The sequence below is a fragment of the Symphodus melops genome (genome assembly GCF_947650265.1).
Source record: "Symphodus melops genome assembly, chromosome: 2".
NCBI lineage: Eukaryota > Metazoa > Chordata > Actinopteri > Labriformes > Labridae > Symphodus > Symphodus melops.
Window position 1 is genome coordinate 1371421 of NC_136692.1, and position 23879 is coordinate 1395299.

Genomic DNA, 23879 nt, shown 5'->3' on the forward strand with positions numbered 1-23879 from the left:
TTTTACCCACACTGCTTCATAGGTCATGACACATCTACTGGGTCTGATAAAACAGTTCTTGTGAGACTCTGATGTTTGTTAAGTTGACGGTTTACTCAGTTGGTTAAAGAGAAGGCCCAGAGTTGTCTCAGAACAAGACTTAAGATTCATTATTGCATGTCTTCATCTTCCATCTTCTTATCATAAACTACAGTTTAAGTTACAGCAAGTTCTTTTCATGGTAAAAATAAATGCATTGTTTGAGGTATTTTTCTTTAATCTAAATTGACCTAAAAGCACTTCCATCAATCTCTAAAGTTTAGAGCCCAACTCTAACCCTCTGATGATTCGGAGATTGTGATACATGAACTAATCATGTCTCGACTCGACAACTTTAATTCTTTGAATGTGTGGTTGAACCGGTCGGCCACAACATGAATCTCAAAATACTTGGTCTTTTTCAATTCTCCCAATTGTTTTAAAATTGCTGGTACAAAATGCAGCTGTTGGCTCCTGGCAGGCGAGAGGAAGAGAGAAATCATAACCCTTGAGTTGCTGACCTTTCACTGGCTTCATGTCTACAACAGGATCAATTTGATGTAGTTATTTATCATTTCAATGATAAATAACTACTTCAATGAATTAGCTAATTAAATAAAGATGATCATTCATTTTAATTTGATAACCAAACTTTACTATGCAAAAACCCAACATTATGGTGCCCCGTGTGAGGCCCTTGATAAAGCAGCAGTGAACTGCTCCGTGTTCATATTACAGCTAGAGCACTTGGATGAACTAACCAGCTGCTCATGGATAAACCACCTGAAGCCACCTCTCTGTCAGTGCTCTGACGGTTGGCACAGGGAGAAAGGCTCTGATTGAACGGGGGACTTTAACGCCCACTGGAGCAGTTATTGACACCCTGGAAAAGGGATGATTGATGTAACGATTTGTCTTATCTGAACCCAAGTGGTTCTTTGTTATCGGACTTCTGTGCTAGTCTTGGATTGGCCATAACAAACACCATGTTCGGGCATAGGAATGTGTACCTGGTATCAGAACACCCTAGGTCCTAAATCAATAAGCAGCTGTATGTCTCACCCACGCCTGGTCCCTTGACACTGAGGAACTTTTTGACGTCTATGGCATCCTCTGCTAAGAGATTCTTTCTTTTCCTGAGCCCTCTTACGGTTTGTCAGAACTTCCCTGCAGCCACACAAAAGTCCTTTTCCATAGCCTGCCTGAAGTCCACCAACATCTAGGTTTTTGCCTTCTCAACTACTGCGTTATTCCACCAAGCCCTCCAGTGGCTTTCAGCTGCTTCCAAAGAGCGCTTGGTTATCCAAGTGCCAAAGGTGTCCTTCTTAGACCAGATGGCTTTCTTCACAGATAGTGTCTCAACGGGGGTTCTTAGGAAGACGCCAAGACTTGCACCAAGGGTCTTCTCCGATCAGACACTTCCACAATGGAGGCTTTGACCAAGGACAACTCAGAATCAATGTCCCCAACCTCCGCAGGCATGCAAGAGACAGTGTTTGGAAGAGGAGACCTAACCAACCACCTCTTCAACCAGACATTCCCAGTTCACCCACACTGCACATTTAGGTTCACCTGGTCTGAGCTGCAGGCTTTCTTGCCATCTGATCCAATTCACCATCAGGTGGAGATCAGTTATAAGTCTGCCTTTCATTCACCCATGTGTAAAAGACATATCACAACAGATATGATGAGAAGACTGAAAACCAAAGATCCATGTACCATAGACACAAGTTGTCAGAATGTGTTCATGACATGTTTTTACTTGAAAGGTTGACTTCCTGTCACACCATTATCATTACAGCTCCTGCAGAAGGATGGAAACTGGCGACTGCTGTGACAGTTTCTGCTATTTTCCTCATTATCATACTCATCTTCATCATATGGATCATGTGAGCAGTTCTGTTTCAGCACATCTTTGTTTAACTTCATGACTGATTCATTGAATCCTTAAGAGCAACAATATGTTTTACTTGTCCATTTAAATACACCTCACTAGAAAGAAGAGGGCCAGCAAGCAACCGTCTGAGCTCGGAGAGAGACCACACAACAGTGAACAGGTGAGGAAGTCTCTGGATTTACAAATCAGTGATTGTTGCACACATTGTGTTTGTTTGCCTACAGCAATGTTTGTTTCCTGTTAGTGCTTAAGCTTTTGCTCTGATGAAACCACCCAAGGTTCATAGATATTCAACAAGGCTCTCAGTGAAACACCAATAACAGGATCTGTTTCTCATTCAAGTCTTCATTGTGCTTTGAGTTAAATGAAAATGTCTGTCTCTGTGAGTAACACAAGCTTTCAAAATGTCTGCCTGTAAATATTTAAACACTCTTGGTTGTCCGGTCTTTACAGATACAACCAGCAGAGGAGCAGAGTGAACTTCAATATGCCACCGTCAACTTTTCCAGGAACCAGGCTGATCCTCTCTACTCCAACATCCAACCAGTTAAACCCCAGAGACTCAAGAAAAAGAAGAAGGAAGAAGAAGGAGGAGGAGAACAAGAGGAGATGGTTGAGTACTCTGCGGTTCACTTTAACAGTCGCAGCACAGCCCAGAGGTAAAACTACCCATCAAATAACACTATCTTTAATCACAAGAGATCTACAACTATTGTTTGAATCATTCTGTTTTGAAATTGACTGTGATCATATTATCTCATTTCTTTCTTCTTCTCAGCACCAGTGGTCAGGAGGCTGCAGATCCAACTGCATTGTACAGTACAGTCAACAAACCCAACCAAAAACATGGACGAAGAAACCTCTAGTTTAGTCTCGTCCAATGAAATCCTTACAGGAAACTACTTTCAAAATGAATCCTCTGGACAGACTCCTTCAAGAACGCAGCTCGACCGGCATTTAATAAATCATTAAAACAGATAATTAATGTCAGTATTAAGCTAGCCTTTAGCTTAGCCGTGCTATCTTACTCGCTCGCCTTGGTTAATTGAGTCCTGTAAAATGTATTAGCCTATGTAGAATTTCTTGCCAGCTTATTTGACATGCACACTTTTTTTGTATTAAAGACTTATAGTTTGCACTATGTGATTTATGTGTATTTGTTTTGGAAGCTAAGGCTCTGTGGCATGGCAGGAAACACTTCCTCACTCCTGCGTCTCTGCGGGAGGCGTTGCTAACAACTGTATCCCTGATGTAGGCCTTGCCCTCTCTTTCTCCCTGTCAGTGGCCTGGCCTATAGCTGCCCATGTTTTTACGTTGATGGCAAGGCAGACATCTCTGAGCCGCCTTTCCAAGTGGCTCTCACCATTTGGTCGATCTCCTGTCCAGCCTCCTGAACTGTTCAAGCTCATCCCATACCGGTTCCTGTTCTCCTTCTGCTCTGCCACATGGCCGCCAACCTGACCTCTCCTGCTCCCTGAACTGTAGCCCTCGGTTCATCTCAGCTGCATAGCATTTAGCATAGCATCCAGGCTCAGGGCCTTGTTGAACTGTACAGGACCATGCAAAGAGAAGTGAGACTGAAAACATTTCAATAATAAAGAAAATAATAAAGAAAACTTCAGCATTTGTCGTTTTTGATCTCATTTTTTAAAAGCTTCTTGAAGTTTTCTTAACACATTAAGTACTTTTGTTTTGTTTTAACTTTCAATTGTAATAAATACTTATATCTAATTCATGTTAGTTGTGCTTAGGACATTAATGCACACTGTCCTACTTACAATAAAATAACATGTACAGCATCTAAACATTGCTAATTCATCTTTTTACACTGAGTGCAAATGGTAAGTACTTGAAATTTTGACTTAACATCCATCACCTTTCTCTGTCAGTAAAGAGTTAAATATTTATGTTTCCATTATCTTCTCTTATAAAGTAGACATAACTGGTAAAATTAGACACGGTATAACTAATGAATATTTATTTGTGTGTGTTTGAGCAGGCTGCTTCAGACAGGGCACGGGTCGGGCCACCCAGTCCAAAAAAGTCCAGACACGCCCCTGCAGCCAAGGGTCTCACATTTTGATGATTTATTTATTTTTTATATTCTTTATTGATCCCTGAGGAGGAAAATGTGGTTCACACTCTCTAGAGACATGCTTCTCATACACACAGGCCTCAATCACATGCATGCACAAGCCGGACCTGAGGACATGCATCAGATGGACGGGTCAGATTGCGGCGGCTCCCACTGGGGGCGCCCCCTGAACTGGTGGGGGTTCGGTGCCTTGCCCAAGGGCACTTTGGCATTGCTCGAGAAGTGGTCTGAAATCTCTCCAGCAGTCTTTGTGGTGTGAGTTCTTCCTGTTTGAACTCATCATGTTTGTAAATCATCTAAAGAGGAAGGAAATGTAGTTGTTAAAAACACCCTGATATCCGTCTTCTGCTCAGTGAGTGCAGAGTCTTCTTTCAGACGTCGTCCTTCTTCACTGTAAGTAAAATAATTTATCAACATGTCTGATACAGTTTGAGTCCTGCTCCGTTCTTATTATTCTCTCTGCTAACATGTCTTATTGTCCCTGAAGTCACACAGAGAGAAGAGAGGAGCAGCCATGAGTCTAACTGCAGCAGTGAGTGGGTTCATCGTCCTGCTCCTCTCTGTGTCAGGTACTTCATATCTACAGTCACATTCATTTCATCTAAAGAGAGAAATGTGAGGAGACGTGGGACTGATTCATGCAGACTGAAGGTCACCTGTGTGAAAAGTGGATCACAGTTTATGAAGACATGAATTAGAGTTCAGTCAGTTTATTTGATGTCTGTTTTAATGTCTAACAGGAAGATCTTTAGTGGATCTCCTCTTTTTCTTAACATTTACCAAAAATCTTCTCCTCACTCTGACATACTGTTAGTTAAATAGTTTTTTTTAATCCATGCATGTTCCCAAACTACGTCCCTGCAGGATTTGTTGTTTGAAGAATCTCTTTTATACAGTTTCTATCTACATATATTTTTAACCTCTTTTTAATTGTTTTTTGGATGGAAACTTGTCCCCCTGTTAGTTCCTTTTTTAAGTGAGATGTTTATATAATGTGCTGATATCTTTTAAGATCGTCTCTTTAAGTATTTGTGTGTGCTCTGTTTCTCACACCTCATAGTTCTGCATCAAACGATTTTCACACTTAGATCAACAACAAACTGACCACAGAGTGAAAAAACTCTTTGACAAGCTTTTCATAGCTTTCATGTGACGCTAATGGATCCGCCCACCTGGCGGGGGAGAAAGGCTCTGTAGCTGTACGCTTCTGAGAAGTTGTCGGTCTAAGTTGACACTTACGTGTCTTCATCAGTTTCAGTTGTTGTTGAATGTGATGCACGAACCAACAAGCTTGATGTTCTACAGAATGTAATGTTTGAAATAAAACCCAGAGATGCTGTTTGACGCTCTGCTGAAACATGCAGCAGGTTCCTTCTTTTACATCACTGTAGTCACAGTTCAGTATGGAGGCCGAACGTTTCAGTAGTCTGAACCCTCGTGGTCATTCAGTGACTGAACATTTCAGGATGGGTGCGAACTTCCTGGTTTTCTGCAGTTTGGTTTGGATGCATCCTTTTAGGAAATGAGTTGTACTTCAACTCCCATGATGCTTTGCATGATCACCTCACATCACCACCAAATCATAAACAAAGGAGGACGGATGCGTCTGGTTTGGGTAACGCACCATTCAAATGTAACATTGTTAATATGTTTTGTAATCTTTACTCAGCCTTCGTGCTCATCGCGCTCGTGGATGATGATTTTATTTCAGATACTTTGATCAGGTTTACTGTAAGCTGACTACATGTTTCATGAATTATTTAACTTTATTCAAGTTGGACAAAATCAAAACTTGTTTCCTGACATTTATTTTATTTTGAAATATGTTGAGGCTGTTTTGTTGTCTCAGTTGAAGTTATGATGTTGATGGTTGTTCCTGATCTGCTTTATGTTACAGTGATTCAGGGTCAGAATGGCTGGGCAGTGACTTACACACCTACTAAAGTCTGTGCCTTAAGAGGATCAACAGTCACACTGAGGTGCAACTACACATACCCATCCACAATAAATGATCTGTCTACTACAGTTCAGAAGTCCTTCTGGTTTACTAAAGTGCAGGATAGAGAACCTGTAGATCTGCAAACAGACTCCCAGTACACAGGTCGTGTGACATACAGCTCTAAATCTAAGGACTGCACTCTGACCATCACAAATGTGAGACATAGTGACTCAGCTGTTTACAAGTTCAGGTTCAGAACAAACCAGCCTGGTGGAATTTATACAGGTGGTCCTGGAGTCACTTTGTCTGTCACAGGTAATTTGTTGATTATTTTAATGACAATAAAAAAAAGAAAATCAGTTCTTTAGTATGTGTGAATGTAGACAGTGATGACTGAAATCTCCTCCCTGTTCTCTCTACACAGAAGATCCAGAAGATCCAGATCTTCATGTGCAGGTGGTCAAATATACATGGTCTTCTTCTTCTCGGGCAGATCTGACGTGTCTCAGCAGTTGTCCTCTCCCTCCTGACTCCTCCTACATTTGGTTCAAGAATGGAGAGAAAATTCCAGTACAAACATCCTCGACTTACTCAGATTACTTTGGTTTTGCAGAAAGCTACTCCTGTGCTTTACAGAAACACCAGGACTTCCCCTCTGCTCCAGTCTGTGAGTTTACTTCACAATCTGACTCAAACAAAACAACATCTGGTGGAGGAGACCAGTAACTACTTCTGTTTCCTCCTGTGAATACTCACCTACTGAGATTTAAATCTATGAAACTAAATATTTGTTTTATTTTCCAGGTGTTCATGGAACGTCCTGTTACAGAGTGACGTACGATGTCAGATCCACCTGTGCACCCAAAGGCTCATCAGTCGACATTTATTGTTCTTATAATGGTTTTTATTGGGTCTCTTCAAAGCTCTGGTTCAGGTCTGAGCGTACTCTCTCTGGGGGTTATGATACACAACATGAAGACCTCAGTAGAGACTCCCGGTATACAAATCGTGTTCAGGTCTTTAATAGAGAAAGTGGACGCTCCCACCTGAGACTCTCTGACCTGAGAGAGAGCGATTCAGCCCAGTATCGTTTCAAATTTACAACAACAAGCAGCTTTGAATGGAGGAGCAGTTTACCTGGAACAAGTCTGACTGTCACAGGTACTCATCAACACAAAGTGATGGAGACACACAAACACAGAACCTGAACTGATCACTCTCAGTTTGTACTCACTGTCTCATATGTGCAAACAGGTCGAGCTTGTGTGTTAATAACAGAGAACCACTCAGCCTCTTTGACTTTAGAGCAGTGGTTCTCAACTGGGGGGTCGGGACCACAAAGTGGGTCTCAGAAAAGAGTTTAAAAAGTCTCTGAGAGCTTCTAACATGTTTTATACCATCTGAGGTCCAAACTGAACAACATGTCAATAAATCTGATTGGTTGATAGATATCAGATATTCTGGCTCTCAGTTCCTCTTTAAGGAGTTGGTGGTCGGTCCTGAGCAGAGACCAGTTAAGAACCACTGATTCAGAGTCCTCCAACTTTTAGAAGCTTCTCTGAGTCTTTTCAGTTTCAGGTCTTTGAACTCTTCAGGTAGAAATTTTTGACCTTTTGGTTTCTTTCTTTGGAAATCAATCAATCAATTAATTGACCAATCTTTCTTTAAAATTCTAAACAAATTCTTCCTAAGACAAAGTTAAAAATGAAAAGCTTGACTCGGTTTTACACCAAGCTGTAAAGTATGTCAGATAGAAATGATCATAATAGAAAAGACACCTAGTTAGTGTGCACTGACTGAGTCCAACAAAAAAAGACTTTTCAGTCCAAGTTCTCTGTCGGAGCTTTTCTGTCAGAATCAAAGGCTGTGTGGTCACAGGATCGTAGTGTTCCTGATTTCACTTCTAGATATTAAAGAAGTTGAAATAATCTGTCTCTGTTTAGAACAATGATAATAGACTTCTTTCTCCGTATTCAGCTTTACAGGTGCAGGTTAAAAGGATACGAGTCAGTCAGAATCTCACTGAGGCAGAGCTGACGTGTCACAGCAGCTGCAGTGGAGCAGCTCGTCTCTCATACGTCTGGTTTAAGAACAGACAGATAATAACCACAGCTGTGACGTCTACCTTTAAAAGCTGGTTTTGTCTTGGGGATGAAATCTCCTGTGCCTTAAAGGGACATGATGGATTCCCCTCTCCTTCAGTGTGTGAGTAAACTCGACTAAATCAGGAAACACATTTACAGACTGACACCACAGCACACTGCTCTAATCTTTGAGTCATGTCACCTGATGTCTTCCTCAGATGCTCCAAAGCTTCCCTCTGTGTCAGTGAGTCCCTCTGCTGAGATAGTGGAGGGCAGGTCAGTGACTCTGACCTGTAGCTCTGATGCTAACCCAGCAGCTAATTACACCTGGTACAAGAAGAATAGGAACCAAGACTTTAAACCTCTCAGTGAAGGACCAGAGCTCGTCTTCAGCTCCGTCCAGTTGTCTGACTCCGGGGTGTTTTACTGTGCAGCTGAGAACGAGCTGGGGACGAGGACATCTGAACTCTTCAACGTTGATGTGAAATGTGAGTGAAACATGACAAACTGTTTTTATCTCTTCCATCTCTGTGGGAGAAGATTGTGCTCAGCTTTCATGTTGCTACAAAAAGTTATTCACGGTTTATGATTGAACTACTCTGTGCTGTGGTGCTAGCATACCTCAACATAGAATAACCACTGCTGACACATCTCCTCCAGATGGCCCAAGGCTTCCCTCTGTGTCAGTGAGTCCCTCTGCTGAGATAGTGGAGGGCAGTTCAGTGACTCTGACCTGTAGCTCTGATGCTAACCCAGCAGCTAATTACACCTGGTTCAAGGAGGATGAACACTCACCAACAGCTTTGGGACAGATCTTCACCATCTCTAACTTCAGTGTTGATCACAGTGGGAATTATTACTGTGAAGCCGAGAACACAAGAGGACGTCATAACTCCACCGTACATCTGACTGTTCTGGCAGGTGAGTTATTTACATTCACCTGCACACACACACACACACACACACACACACACACACAATCTCCATCCTGTCAGAATCTGACAGGATGATGAACAGAGTTTATCACAAAGTAGAAATGACATTTTTCAATCTAATCGTTCAGTAAAGACTCTCACATATCTCTCTTTAATTCTCAGGGAACTCAACACTCATAATGAATATCACCAGGGGGACTCTGCTGCTCTTGATGTTGATTTCTCTGCTTCTCCTGACTCTGTGGGCGAGGTAAAAACCATTAAGATTCATCTGTCATCTCAAAGTCATTCTACTTTTTTAATGACTTGCTTCATGTTCATTCTGGGATTTGTTGTTTTCTGACTTAATCCAGAAAGAAGAAAACTCTGAGCTCGACCACTGAACCAAATGAGCCTGCAGAGACGATCGAGGTGAGAGAGAGAGAGAGAGAGAGAGAGAGAGAGAGAGAGAGAGAGAGAGAGAGAGAGAGAGAGAGAGAGAGAGAGAGAGAGAGAGAGAGAGACCTGATGAAATATATTTGTGATCAAATCTCATCGTCCTCCATCAGTTGGATGTTGTGAATGAGAACGTGTCAGCCGTCACTGCAGCACAGACAGAAGACAGAGAGGAGCAGGAACACATGCCGTGAAGTCCAGTCAGGTTAGAGCCTCCTGCACTGAATCAAACAGGCCCACTTCACAGTCACAGTCACAACTATAACTTTAGTCTGATGTGATTCCAGATGCAGTTGAAGCAGAGGCAGGACTCACAGTGGAGAGAGAGGCTGTGGAGGATGTGGGGGAAGTGGAAACATTGACCTTCAGCAGCAGGGAGTTAACAGCAGCACGGAGCCCAGAGTTTAGGAGATGGTTTTCTTTTATTTTGCAGCTTGAAGGTGTTAAACATTCTTAATTATTAAATCATATGTGACTTACTGATTTATATATCATTGCTTTAATTAAACAAGCTTTTTAATACTTGAGTGTAACTGAGGATGACTGATTATCGCACCCTCAGAGTATTTCTCTGTTTGGTTTTATATTGTACAATTACAAGGAAGGCTTTCTATTTCTTAATGAGCAGCTCAAATGTTATAAACACAATAAACATCATGGAAAAAAAGAGGATTCAAATTATCAGTACAAACTCACCAAAAGAGTAAGACCATTTTTTAACCTGTCTCTGTTTGTGGGAAACCCTGACATAAAATATAAAACTTAAGAATAACTTGATAAATGTGCTGGAAGTGAAAAAAAAAAACAGTTGCTTTCTTGGTCGTATGGATATTCTGTTTGACTGTTTTTCTGTAAACTGATTGGACACAAGTCACAGGACTGTGCAAACTACTCACTAAACCATACCACAATGCTTCTTTTATAAATCAAAGAAACTGCATTTCAGTGTTATTGCATCTGTTTCAATAAATCCACGTATGAATTAAAAAATGTAAATAATGAAATCTGACTAAAATGATCTACTGTAGTGAAAGGAACTGTCTCCCTGAACATCTTATATTTGAACTTCATTAAGAAAGCCACATTTCATAAATCTGAGTAGCCTTTTAATCTCACTCTTACAATATCCACTCATAATTCATTATCCATTCACATTTCTTGACATAATCATGTTGATGTTATTTTTCCTGTATCCATTATTTCATTAATTTTTCATTAAATCATTGTATTTGTAATACATATTCACATTAAGACAATAAAACTGTGACTTCATGAATTGAAGTTAAAACACGAGTCTTTCATTCATGTGTTCTTTTAACTAGTTGAATCTTGTATCACATTGTCAGCTGGTGAAAAAAAGTGAAAGTTCTTCTAAATCCATAACATACATAAATGGTGCCCCGTGTGAGGCTAAATTATAATGTTTCTGCCGTCGACAGATTTATCTCCACAATCCTTGGCTTTAAATTCTTTCTCTTGCTTAAAATATTAATATTGTGGGGATGACCTCCTCGAGTATATCACTGGTTGGAGCAGGAAACTGAAATTATTACAACCAACACAGCCAATAAAAAAACAGGTAAGCCTGTGCCTCAGAGTGTCGTACTTTATCCAAAAGTCACATCAAGAATTCCAAAAAACATAAATGTGTTCATGTTACATCTAACTCTTTGTTTTCCTGATATTTGGTCCTTTTAATTTTTTAGCTGACATCAACAAGTACTGACAGCTTTTTTCACACAGCCAGCGTCGCGTGTCTCCACAGGGGGCGTTGTTCCAGTTGGCCAGTGTGGGGTTTCGATGATACATCTCGACGCAATCCTCTCTGTTGTTGGGACCACCGTGATCCGGCTGACCTGACTGCCAGAATCTAAATGAAGAACAGTGATGGAACACAGTTTAGTGTGAAGAAGCAAAAACTGGACTGACAGCAGTTAGTACAACAAAGCTGATGGTAGAGGCTGCCATGCTTAGTGACCATAAATATTAGCTGATACCATTCATACACATTCATACACCGCCACCAAAGCAGGGGAAGCAATTCAGGATTAAGTGTCTTGCAGTGCACATCGGACATGTGACTGCAGGAGCAGTGGATCGAACCCCCAAGCTTTAGATGGTTAGACAACCAACTCTACCACTGAACCACAGAAACCCCCACCACAATGGGTTAGGGTTAGCCCTATCCCTCACCCTAACCCACCCGAATGGTGTCTCTGACAGTATTTTATGTTGTTTTTATTATTATTATTATTATTATTATTATTATTAATATTGTTATTAGCAAGACAAGTGTTGTAAGAATCACATCATAGCGGTAAATCAATCATTAATTAACATAAATTCAATAAAAACCTGAAGCCTACAAGCATGATGGATCGTCTCGGTTCTAATAAAGGAGCTGACTCAGGACTTTAGTTTAGCTTCAGGGTACATTAGCTAAAACAGTCTCTTATTGGATCTATGAGAGTTAGTCACATCATGAATTGTCTTTTATATATAGAAATTGATTCACATTGACAATAACTGAAATAACAAGATTTCAAATGCTTCGATTGAACCAGATCACTGATTTTAAAGGGGAAATTACTGTTAGAATTATAGTCAGATGTTCTACTTTTGTCCAGAAGAGGGCAGCAGAGAACTGCCTTTAGTTTGGGTGAGAGGATGCAAAAAATGCTTTTACCCTTCTTTTTAATACACTTCAAAGAAAACAGCACCGTGTCTGAGAACTTGCTTTAATTTTGAACCAAATACCTTTAATCATTATTTTTATTCAGTCTGTTTCTGGCATGGAAGCATCTTGGTCTGTCTAAAAACCTTTTTATATAATAGATACCAATGTCTCATCAGAATGGATGTGTGGTGCAGAAACATTCAGGTTTATTGTAAGGCCTCACGGTTTTCTCAGCACAGATCCATCCACCCATCTGAAGGTCCCGGCTGTGTCATACAGACCGATCCAAAACAAGAGATCCACATCCCCATCCAGTTGGTACAAATCTCTCTGTGGCTCAAGATAGTAAAGAAATAAATGAAATTGAGTCCATGAACTGAGACATGTAGCTAAACCCTGACACAGATTGAGTGCATTGTACCTGTTCCTGTTCACTGTTGATCACCACCAGGTCAGCAGCTTTACTCTTACAGTAGTTCCTGCTGTCCTCCCACGTTTTACTCTCCGAGGAGAGGAAGTAACATCTGGAGCGAATCTCCCTCCAGCCTGCAGGACACTGAGAGTAGGACAGACAGCCGCCCATCTCTGGAAGAAACAAACGAACGCCACATCAATGATCAAACTAAATATTCTACTGGGAAATACTCAGACATCACTTCAAAGGAAACATTGATAACTACTCTTTAATGTACAATAAAATTCAACATTTACAGTGTGATGCAATAACATTGAATGTAGAAAATACTTAAGAGCATATATTTAGTGTGCAATAATATTTATCAGTAACGTTTTTAACAGGCAATGTGCAATTTAATCCTTGTGAGAGGTATCACGACCCAAATATCGTCCAACAATGAAGACTGCACTGAATGCCTGGGCTGTGAGATCACAACTGGACTGTAAGATCACAACTGTGTTGTTCTCAGGCCGCAGCCCTGAGATACTCCAAACTGAAAGAGATTGACCCGAGCGACAATTGAGCCGGAGAAACAGGAGTGAAGCTGCTGTCTGCTGGACTGGACGATCCACTCTGGAGACTCTTGAGTCTTACTGAGCTCATTGTTTCTGTCACACAGGTAAGGAGTCTGTGAGGCTATTACCCAGCTGAGGTCAGTACATTCCTACTTTAACACCAACTTTTTAACTTTTATTGAAGGGTGCCTAAAAGGACAGTCAAGGTCACCGTATACACTACCAGCTGTTTCCTATGACAGGTAATGACAGATAGTTCTAGACTGTTTTAGATTTCTTCTATTGACAGAAATAGTTCACCAAGAAACTATGAAGACTATGACGGTCATTAACAGCAGCTCTACATCTGGAAATATTACTGGAGAAAAGAAAAGCAAATGTAAAGAAACTAATTTGGTTGTAAAACGTGTAGTGATAAATAAACAATAAAGGCATTTACTTCAAATTCTAAAAACAATAGTAAAGCAAATAATTTCTAAAAGAATAGTGCAAACTGTTGTTTGTTTTAAAGATGACATGACAATTCTTGTTTGTCTCCCTACTGTGTTATTTAAAGGGACACTTCACCCATTTGCATGAAGCTGTGTAAGCTTGAAAGTTTTCTTCATGTGATTCAAAAAGCGTCATATTGCATCATATGAAGAAAACTTTCAAGCAAAGAAAAACACATTTTTCTCGTCCATTCAACACTACTACCATGTTTCTAATGATACACAGCTTCATGTAAATGGGTGAAGTATCCCTTTAACATTTATTTGGGTAACCTGAGTGAACCAACAAACTGTGACATAACCCCTTGCAGTCCTTTGTTTGTGCTCTGCAGAAGTTTGACAACACATAAATGCTCTGTTTCAAATGTGCTCTCCTTGTGATGTCACATTGGGATTCTGGTTAGGGTTACAAAGTTCATATTTAATGACATATTTAATGCATGTAAAAACAAAGGTTACCAAAAGGGTTTATGTTTTTTAATCTCATCAAATGCTGTAAAATAAGTACTTGGCAGGGAGCGAGAAAAGTCTCATTAACCGAGAGTGAAATGTTGGTGAAACAGCAGAACAAAGACCATGCTGCAAAAAGAAATGATTACTGTTCATGTGTCAGATATCAGGTGAAGAATGGTTTTGATATCAGAGTGTAAGAAGTAAATAAAGATGAAGTTCTGATTGTTTCTCACCCCTCATTTGCATTTTCAGTCTGTCCCGTTCTTCCTGCGTCTCCTTTATCAGGTTGTTCAGTTCATTGTTTCGATTTTCAAGCAGGTTTCTGTCTCTGGTCAGCGCGTTGAATTTTTCCTGTAATCTGTTGAACTGATCGTTCGTCTTTTGCTCACAATCCATCTGAACCTCTTTTGTCTGAGTTGTGCTGTTTGAGTTGACTGATAAAATACAAACAGAAACATTTCATTTAAAACAAACAATACTTTTTTTTCAGGTTGTGTTTGAGGAACATTTTGTGACATGTGAAATGTCTAGGCAGCAATTTCCCAGTAGCTGAGAAACTTCCCTATGGGGGAGACAAATAAAGACTGTTTGTGATGCAATGCTGTGTTGCTGTCTGTGTGCACATCTAAAGTGATGCAAAGAATCCGTCCTCACGTGTGAGACGCAGGGTGATGTTGAGAGAGGCCTGTACCATGCACAGCACAGCAAAACTCAGGAGAAGAAGCCGACAGAGTCTTCTCTCTGCACAGTGAAACACACAAAACAATCAGCATCTGTAAGAACATGTTTGATATATATATGTCACATATTTTCTCACACTTTCACCATGAACGGTGATGTTGATGTTTTCAGAAACAGCTGATGCAGTGTGCAGTTTCTCAAGTCCTTGACGATGATGTGTACATGATGAAGAAATATCCGCTGACACTGACTTGCATGTAATATAAGACTTTATTTACAAAGACAAGAAACAGCATCAGTCCAGGTTAGCCATGTTACCTGGGAGAGTCACCAGCCAATTGTGATCCCCCATGAACAAAGAAAAGACCCTAGTATTTATACAGCGTTGGTCAAAGCATCAGGACATTTACGACTTCATTTAGGCTTTGATCATTCAAGTGTGCCTCTCCTACAGTCCTGCACCCCCTGTGGTTCCTCAGGACATATGACTTCAAAGGTTATACAGGTCACCATGAGGTGACTTCTTATCTCCCCCAATATATCCTAAGGGTCTGTTCTCATTTCAATAATAAATTGTTTATCTTTCACAGTCTTAAGGAATGACCTAAGAGTTGTATTCGTTTTTCGTTCGAGTCAAAGGCCAACGTTTCAGAGATGTTTTTGGTTTAAAAAGATAAACCCCTTCATTGTCTTTGATGTTAACAAATCTCTAACCTTAAGAACACCATTTGTCCCACCAATAGCTCACATGTTTCAGCAGCACATTTACACTTCACACACTTATTCATATTACATTATGTTGCATGTAAAATACACTTCAAGTGACTGCACTGTTCAGCTCTCATCACCTGCAGCTGTCTCTCTTCTATCATCCAAAGTCTGCAGTGGGATCACATGCAACAGCAGCTGCGACAGACTATCACCTGACCAACACGGTTTGCTCCACATGTTGTGATTATTTCACTCTTTGTGGTGTTGGGCGAGTGTTACAGGCTCATTCTACTTTTATCTCATCAGCTAAAAAAAAAACAACCACCAAAAAGAGGATGTGATATAATCCAACATTTATCAGCGATATCTTTATTGATCACTGTAGCAGCTTACTCCTAACTATATATTGTATTTTTATTCCATCAGGAGTCATCTGCTTCATACCTGCTGTATTCTGTCTGACTGGCTTAAAGAAGAAGTGAACGTCCTTCAGCTCTGAACATTAGAGTTACAATAAAGTTCTCACTGTGCACAGTTTCATGTAAAAACAACAAATGCCCTTCATATGTATTTATTCATTAAGGGGTTTTTATTTACCTGTCTGGTTTACATGCTGGCTGCGTTTCTGACGAGCATGTGGCCGCTCATTCATGTAATCTACCTCCATCTGCTGCATCCTCCTGATGTTTGAATGTGTGTGTGTGTGTGAGAGAAGTCCAGGTCAGTGTGTTCACATCACTGAGAATTGTTGTTCCTCTTGTTGCACCTCAGTGAGCTAAGAGACTGATATATACGAAAAAAGAGGAAGAAACAAGTGTGGGAGTGACGGAAAAACTAAACATCTATTTTTAGTGGCGTCTCATTCAGAGTCTTTTAAGCGTCAGACTTTGTAAATCTGTCATTTAAAAAATGTGTTTGTTTCTGACACCTTAAGGGGAATGAAATTCATTCACCTTCCACATGTTAATCAATTAAATCAATCTTTATGCGCGGACAAAAAAGCTTGAGGCGAGTGCTGCACAGGGTCCAAAAAATGTAGAAGAGTCAGGTGAAGAGCAATAATAAAATAATGAAATGACCTGATTACAAAACAAAGAAAGGCTGAAAACTGAAAGTCCAAGGCACTCTGATGCATCATAAAACTCTTTATCCTGCAGGGATGCTAAAAGGTTGCTAAAAGGGATGCTAAAATCCTAACCCTAACCACATGCTGGGTTCATGCTGCTGGGATAAATGTAGGTAAGTCTGACCCAACGTTGGGTGAAAAAAGTTTCCCAGCACAGCGGGTTCCCAGTCAGCGTCATCAAAAATCAGTCCTACCTATTTGGCTTTGATAGAACGTCTTTAAATTATAGTTATCATTACATATTCATCTCTCTGTATGAACCGTCATTTATTTATTTAGCTGTCCAATCTTTATTTGTATTGCACCAAATCCTAAACTTTACTCTGCGTTATTTTAATCATGTTGTTTTTATTATGACCCTCGTGAAAGTGATCTTCATCTCACATGGTTCAAAAAGGTGAAACAAACCAAATGTTAAATCATCATGAGCACTGAGTTAGAGAGGCAACAAAAAGCTTCAGCAAAATCAGACTCATGATGAGCAGCTGTTGGCTGATTGGACCAACCAGCCGGCCGCCCACGCTAACGAGCGCGACGATCCTGAGGGGACTTGTAGAGCTTCAGCAGCTCATAGAATCTTCCCCTTTAAAGCTCTTTATTTATTTCTAAACTTTATTATAAGAAAACACATTTAGAGACTGGGAACGCATTGAATAAGATGACTTCAGCTCGTCCTCTGTGAAGTCTGTGAAAAGGGGAAGTTTCACTGCTTGAGTAATCGCAGTTTTACAGAAGAGGCGGAAACCCCCATGGGGTAAGTTCTTTTTTAAATTCAATGCCAGTTTATGTAAAGGAAGTGATGTCAGCGTGGTTTTCCTGTGGTGTAAAATAGGTAAAAAAGCTGAAGGAGAAGTTCTGACAAAGAGGGTTTGAAAGAGCGCTCACTGAACAGATCAGACTTTTTAATCCAACCGTTCCTGAGACGCTATATCAACGAGGCTGTGTGCAACTTTATCGCATCATTAAATCATGTTTTATCGCCCGTTACTATGACTGATGTTAAAAATGAGACGTTCACTGTCTATCTCTGTTGCCTGTATAACTTTTTATTTTTTGACAAACGCGGGTTAGATTTTCCCCGAAAGCTGCAGGAAGTAGTGTTGTGTGCGCGTTCTCGACGTCCTCCGCACACAGAGAGCAACAGTTTGTGTCTGACTGAATGAAGAAAGAAACTAAGATAGCTCAACACAGACTCCTTCCCAGACCCCACTTAAGCACAAGAAACTGAAAAAAAGGTTTTATCTGTAGAAGCCCGTTGAGCCAGACAGCTTTTCATTCATGGAGGAAGATTTGATGGACCCATTGGAAGGGTAAAATCCTTCCTGTGGACCGTGTGAATTTCAAGGCCGATAGAGGTACTCGCTCGTGTACAGGTACGTACGAGCACGTACACAGATGCAGCTAGCCTAGCAGCTAGCGGTTTCAATAGGAAGGCAGTAATTTAGAAAGTTACATACAGCCCCTTTAAAGGCCTTTTAATCTGCAAAAGGCAGTGTACCAGGCTTTTTTAGTTATGATCTAATGACCACGAGGCAGAACACAAGATAACAGGCAACTTGAGATCATCATTGAACCCTTACAGCTTGGGAGCAGACTTTATTAACAGAGGAAGTTTGACATTTTTATATTTTATTTACTATTGTATCAGACACATTTTTTTGAAACCATGAATTAAAACGTTCCAGGATGAGAGTGCAGTCGGTAGTCTATGTTCATCGTCAAGAAACAAAAGAGAAAGCGAGAGTGTCAACCAGGAAGTAAGATCAATGTGAAAAAAAATCCTCACGCTCAAAATGTACAAAATACATTTCTGGCAAAAAAATTAAGTTGTGACACGAGTATTTCAACAACTTTTTACAGAAGAAAAAAAAGTTGAGCACATAAAAACAGTGGTAGATATAATGAGTGATGTGAAGTAAATGACTTTAACCAGCAGTTTAACACACGTCACCTTGAGCACTGAGCTGGAAATGAAAAAATCTGTAACCAGTCCTGCTGTCTTTGGATTAAGCTTTTTTTTTTTTTTTTTTTTTTACAGCAAATCAATTAACATGAGCTAAAAGCAAAATAAGCAAATAAGCAAATAATGTCTTAATGTTAGGCTCTTTTGCATTATTTAACCATAAATACATCATATTTCCAGTCCAGATCCTGGTCGTGTAACTCCTTCACACTCTGGTCATGCTCCTGGTTTCTTCGTCACTGTGCTGTACAGAGCACATGGATCGTCCACAACCACCGGACGTCTTGACCTGTGAATTAAAAAAAGAAGACTTAATCATCATGTTAATATCAAGTTGAAACCCCACACAAATGTGTTGGGTTGCAAAAACACTCCTTTAAAGGAAGAATGTGCAACATTTTAATCCAGTAGATGTCGCCCTTCAGCACCTCCACCCTGACTGAATCCTACTAAAGACAAACAAAGTGGTCCTCTGCTCGAGCTGCAGTCACCTGTGTGTCCTGCGTTGCTGTGTTAGCATGCTAATGTTAGCGCTCTTTAGTTAGCTGGTAGCTTCAGTCACCTGTGTGTCCTGCGTTGTTGTGTTGGCATGCTAATGTTAGCGCTCTTTAGTTAACAAGTAGTGTCATGTAAACTGACACAGAATGATCTAAAAACTCTTCATCCAAATAATCAATGAGTATGTTCTTCTTCTTGACTAAAACAGCTTTTATACACAAGGGGAGGAGCCAGCCATATACAGTCAGAACTCACACACACATTTACACAGGAATTATGAGATATTTATGAGGACCATGTCCCACACTCTTCCTTTAAATCTTGTGTAGCAAACTTTAAACACAGACTCACTCTGTGGAAGCACTAGCGCTCTTATAATTGACCATTGTGTATTCCACATCCTCATCATCTTCCTCCTCCTCTGATTGTTTTGGTCTTTCTCTTGGTCTCTTTGGCGGGGCTTGCCAAATGTTCGAGTAGAGAGGATCTTCCTCTTTTTTAGAGAAAGTCACGGTGGCATAACAAAGTTCTTCCTGCACCTCGGCTGGTTTTCTTTGTGCTGAAGCCGAAGAGTTTTCACCAACTGAAGCCACGTGAAGCTGAAAAGCAAATATACAGGTAGCATTGTGTAGGTAAAAAGGTTTGCTAGGAAGCACTTGGAGTGACTTAAAAACTTTTTGGGATCATAATAGAGGAAGTATACTTCTATCTTCCTCAAGCAGAGGAAGATAGAAGTATCACATTGTTATCAAAGTCAAAAACCATCGAACAACAAGAGCTGATCTCTTCTTTCTACCTGTCCTCCGTTGTCTTTTCTCTCTGCAGGCTTCTTGGATCTCTTTCTTCTTGAGACACAAAAAGAAAAAAAAGAACAGATTAAGTAGTTAAACGGCTGTATTGAAGCCCTGTTCATGGATGAATCCCAATGCTCACCTTATGAATAGGAAGACGATGATGAAAATGAAAACCAGAAACAGAGCAGTGATTGATCCAGCGGCGACTGATGTCATTGAACCTGAGAAACAGAGAATTCATGTTGTTTGGTTCAGTGACACTGCACCTCTCAGTTCAGGGGACGTATCCCTCCCACTGGAGTCACGTCACCCATTTTATTTCACTCATTAACTATATTTACTATGTCTTAGCCTGTCTGTGATTCTCCATGTGGGGGATTGGTTGGGCGTCCTTTATTGACCGGCGGCACTATAATGAGAATTTATTGACTTTCATTGATTGCTACCTGTAGATGGGTGAACTGATGAAGGGAAAACTTATGAACGCAGTTTCATGATGTGCACCACTTAGAAGCTGAAGTCATGCTTCTAAAGGTTCATTTATTTATGTTCTGTTCAATGCCCTAAAGTCTGTAACTTTTGCAGATCAACTTGTGTGAAATCTGCACACTTTCTACACATGTAAAAGTGTGTATGTGTACTGTCTCTGTGTTTTATTTAGTATATGTGACTCTCAGGTACAAATGAAGTAACATGAACATGATCCAGGTAGTCAAAATGCTCGCTGCATTCGGTGTATGGACGAGCGCTGATCACAACGCTGTACTGCTCCCTTGTGGTGAATTTTCCTGAACTCTGACTTCAGGTGGAAAATGTACTCAAGGGCTGAAGTGAAGTCAGAGTGAATACTTTGGCACATGCAGCTCACCCGAAATTTCTGTAAGTTTACAGAAGTTTGGTGCACGTGTGGACGCTCCATGTGATAGCATCTTGTGAAGTTGAACGTCTGTCTTAGGTCAGAGGTCATGGTACTCTGCTGCAAACGGGTTGGGAGCAACTTGCTGCTCAGTTTGAAGACATTAGCTAGTTTAAAGGTCTTTTTATGAGCACAGCTGTGTGTCCATGAGATAACAGCAACAGTTTTAATACAAAACAAGTTCGCTAACCGTAAAGTCACACTCAATATACAATATATTGATTAGAAAAGAAGTCTATTTTGCAATCCAGTTGTCCCCTATCTTTTAAGATGGACAGATTAAACTTCACAGTAAGAAATTGTGCAGTGACACCAAGCAGGGTTGTACTGATCCTGTGACTGGATGCTGAATGTAATGTGGACGTCAATCAACGTGCATCCAGGTTAAAAGCACGACTTACCTGGAACAACAATCGACTGTAAGGTGGAGTTCTGACGTCCTCTGCTGTTGTGAGCTTGGCAGTAATAGTTCCCACTGTTTTCAGTCTGGATGTCTTTGATGGTGAGGATCCGTCCTGATGTTATCGAGGCAAGTTTACCCTCCTTGTACCAGGTGTAATGAGCTGCTGGGTTAGCATCACTGATGCAGGTCAGATTCACTGAACTGCCCTGTATGATTTCAACAGACGGACTCACTGACACAGAGGGAAGCTTTGGAGCATCTGGAGGGAAACATGCAAAATAATAATACAACAATAAACAAATAGAAAAACGATGTTTCAGTTTTCAGTCTCTGATGGTGAAAAAGCTGTCGTGGATTTGAGTGATTCAGACAGCTGATTGGGCTCAACTCTGGAAGGGAAGTAGATCACATTCATTCGCTCGTTAAGTGTTCTTTCTTTCTGGAAGTATCTCATCCTGACCAGCATGTAGAGGAGGAAGTAATACAGTGACCACTTTGAGCCACTGAAAGCATGAGGTTGTACTATTAAGACAGGATGGAGAATATTTACTGTCTTGTTTAAAGCATTGTTAATGCAGCTGGTAGCGTCTTTTCTACCCTCTTAAATCATCTGTCTCTACTAAAGTACACTCAGTGTTGATGTGATTGTAATTACTTACACTCCACATTGACATGGAATCCTGTGGAGTTCCTCCGGCCATACTTATTCTCAGATGTGCAGATGTAGATCCCGCTGTCATTGGAGCTGATGGAGGTGAAAGAATAGAAGCCATCTTGTCCTTGCAGCAGTGTTTGATCCTTTGTGTACCAGGTGTATTTAGCTACTGGGTTAGCATCAGAGCTACAAGTCAGAGTCACTGACCTGCCCTCCACTATCTCAGCAGAGGGACTCACTGACACAGAGGGAAGCTTTGGAGCATCTGGAGGAGAAAAGAGAACACTTCATGAATCTTTGTAAACCAAATCATTTTAAGGCGCGGGCTGCCATTACTTTGAAGGAATAGTAAAAGTATGAATCATTCTGAACCCCCAAGGTGTAGTTAAGTCATCCTCCTTGAGAAATCTTGCAGAGATTCAAAGGCCATTGCTACATCAATAAAGGTAGCATGTATCATATACTAATCAAATGTACATTTGACTTGGCCACTGATGTCCTCTTCCTTTGTCATGCATTTTGTACCTTTTGGTGAGAACTTCTTAAAGGAGCGAAGCCGAAAGGCGACGCTCTCGATTTACCAGTTGATCTTCGTTCCTACCCTCACCTGTGGTCATGAACTTAGGGTCATGACCGAGAGAACGAGATCCCGGACACAAGCGGCTGAAATGTGCTTCCTCCGGAGGGTGGCTGGAGCTCGGTCACCAGGGAGGAGCTCGGAGTAGAGCTGCTACTCCTCCACATAGAGAGGAGTCAGTTGAGGTGGTTCGGGCATCTGGTCCGGATGCCCCCTGGACGCCTCCCTAGGGAGGTATTCCAGGCACGTCCCTCTGGGAGGATGCCCTGGGTCGACCCAGGACACGCTGGATCGTCTATGTCTCTTGGCTGGCCTAGGAACGCCTCGGGGTCCCACTGAAAGAAGTGTCTGGGGTGAGGGAAGTCTGGACGTCACTGCTTAGACTGTTGCCCCCGCTGCCCCGGAAGTAGTAGAAAGTGGATGGATGGAGTTTTTAGAGAACAGCAGAAGTGGAGGGTTCACCTTTCGGACCACGCTCTCTTGACTGATTTGAGCAGATTCACATTGAACGCAGGTGACGGGCATGAAAGAGTCAGGAGACCTTGTGGTGAATGTAATGCTGCCTGAAGCATCGGCCAGCATTCTTGGTTGGTGAGTGATGGTCAGATATGGTTGAGCCGTATCCTCGGAGGGACGCACAGACCTCCATGAGTTTGGTAAACCCTCACAGTCAACCCTGAGCACTGATGAAATGCTCTGAGTGATTATGAGACCTTGTGCTTGAACAGTTGGTCCTTGGTTCCTCCTGGTGCAGGAAAATACCCGACCTCATTTGGCCAGTGTGTAGGCAGTTCCTGGATGATGAAGGCCTTGATGCCGTTGACTGACGCTCTTGTTCCCCGACCAAAATCCAACTAAGAACCTTTGGGTCATTATGAATCAGGAGCTCACTGATACCCTGATCCAGAACTAGATCTCGGAAGACATCTTCGGAAGACGCCCTCCGCTGACTCATCAGGATCATGTCTGGATGTTGTTGTGAGTGCATACAAGCAGTGGGGCCGTACAAACCACTGAGCCACATTAGGAGCTGCTAGGATCAAAGTCGGATCAGCTTGCAATGTCTTGTTTTTTTACTTTGGTGATTTAGAATCCAGCCCTGAGCACGTTGATGGATTTGTTACTTTATTTTGTTCTCAACAAATTATGAAATGTAAATCAGTAAAGATTGTGATTGATCGAGATCCGCTGTGTGATCTAAGTGTTGTAATTTATCTTTTCTGAGAAGTTTGGCGCACATCACCAAACTCACTAACGCTTTTGTTTGATTTTCCTGGATGGAGCACTGAGCCAAGATTCTCCACACACTACTTTTTTTACGAGATGATGTGTTAAGAGTTTGTGACTTTTGTGCTTACATTGGACATCTACATATAGAGTTGAAGAGTTGATCCTTCCAATGTGATTGTCAGCTGTGCAGTAGAACATCCCTCTGTCCTCAGGGCTGATGGAGGTGAAGCGATAAAGGCCTTGTCGTCCCTGAAGTGCTGCTTGGTTCTTCTTGTTCCAGGTGTAAGTAGAGGCTGGGTTAGCGTCACTGCTACAGCTCAGAGTCACTG

At 41.2% G+C, this 23879-nt stretch overlaps 3 protein-coding genes across 3 annotated transcripts; 1 reads left to right on the top strand and 2 right to left on the bottom strand.

The window, feature by feature from the left end:
* Positions 1–1444: 1444 nt before the first annotated feature.
* Positions 1445–10133, top strand: LOC306819969 (uncharacterized protein; the record flags this gene model as incomplete). The annotated part of the gene is made up of 10 exons (XM_079337596.1): positions 1445–1561; positions 2369–2574; positions 2694–2701; positions 6754–7110; positions 7927–8154; positions 8252–8521; positions 9131–9218; positions 9322–9379; positions 9517–9608; positions 9691–10133. 9 exons carry the CDS (start codon positions 1445–1447, stop codon positions 9595–9597), a joined length of 1413 nt encoding a protein of 470 aa, XP_079193722.1. The 3' UTR covers positions 9598–9608; positions 9691–10133.
* Positions 10134–11065: 932 nt separating this feature from the next.
* On the bottom strand, positions 11066–16064 carry LOC306819970 (uncharacterized protein; the record flags this gene model as incomplete). The annotated part of the gene is made up of 6 exons (XM_079337597.1): positions 11066–11273; positions 12304–12410; positions 12502–12665; positions 14230–14430; positions 14651–14737; positions 15986–16064. 6 exons carry the CDS (start codon positions 16062–16064, stop codon positions 11066–11068), a joined length of 846 nt encoding a protein of 281 aa, XP_079193723.1.
* Positions 16065–18110: 2046 nt separating this feature from the next.
* On the bottom strand, positions 18111–23757 carry LOC306818464 (B-cell receptor CD22-like). The gene is made up of 7 exons (XM_079336062.1): positions 23679–23757; positions 21748–22008; positions 21087–21347; positions 19909–19990; positions 19772–19820; positions 19327–19574; positions 18111–18766 (listed from the first exon to the last, which is right to left on the bottom strand). The coding sequence occupies exons 1-7, from the start codon at positions 23746–23748 to the stop codon at positions 18694–18696; spliced, it is 1044 nt and encodes a 347-aa protein (XP_079192188.1). The 5' UTR covers positions 23749–23757; the 3' UTR covers positions 18111–18693.
* Between the last annotated feature and the right edge of the window lie 122 nt (positions 23758–23879).

What these genes read in the sequence shown, in the direction of transcription:
- LOC306818464 (XM_079336062.1), bottom strand. Translation starts at nt 23,748, where the DNA reads ATGTTCTACTGCACAGCTGACAATCACATTGGAAGGATCAACTCTTCA. An exon ending in ACAGTCGATTGTTGTTCCAG is followed by an intron (nt 19,991 to 21,086) that starts GTAAGTCGTGCT and finishes TCTGTTTCTCAG; the next exon opens with GTTCAATGACATCAGTCGCC. An exon ending in AGCGCTAGTGCTTCCACAGA is followed by an intron (nt 18,767 to 19,326) that starts GTGAGTCTGTGT and finishes TTTAATTCACAG; the next exon opens with GTCAAGACGTCCGGTGGTTG.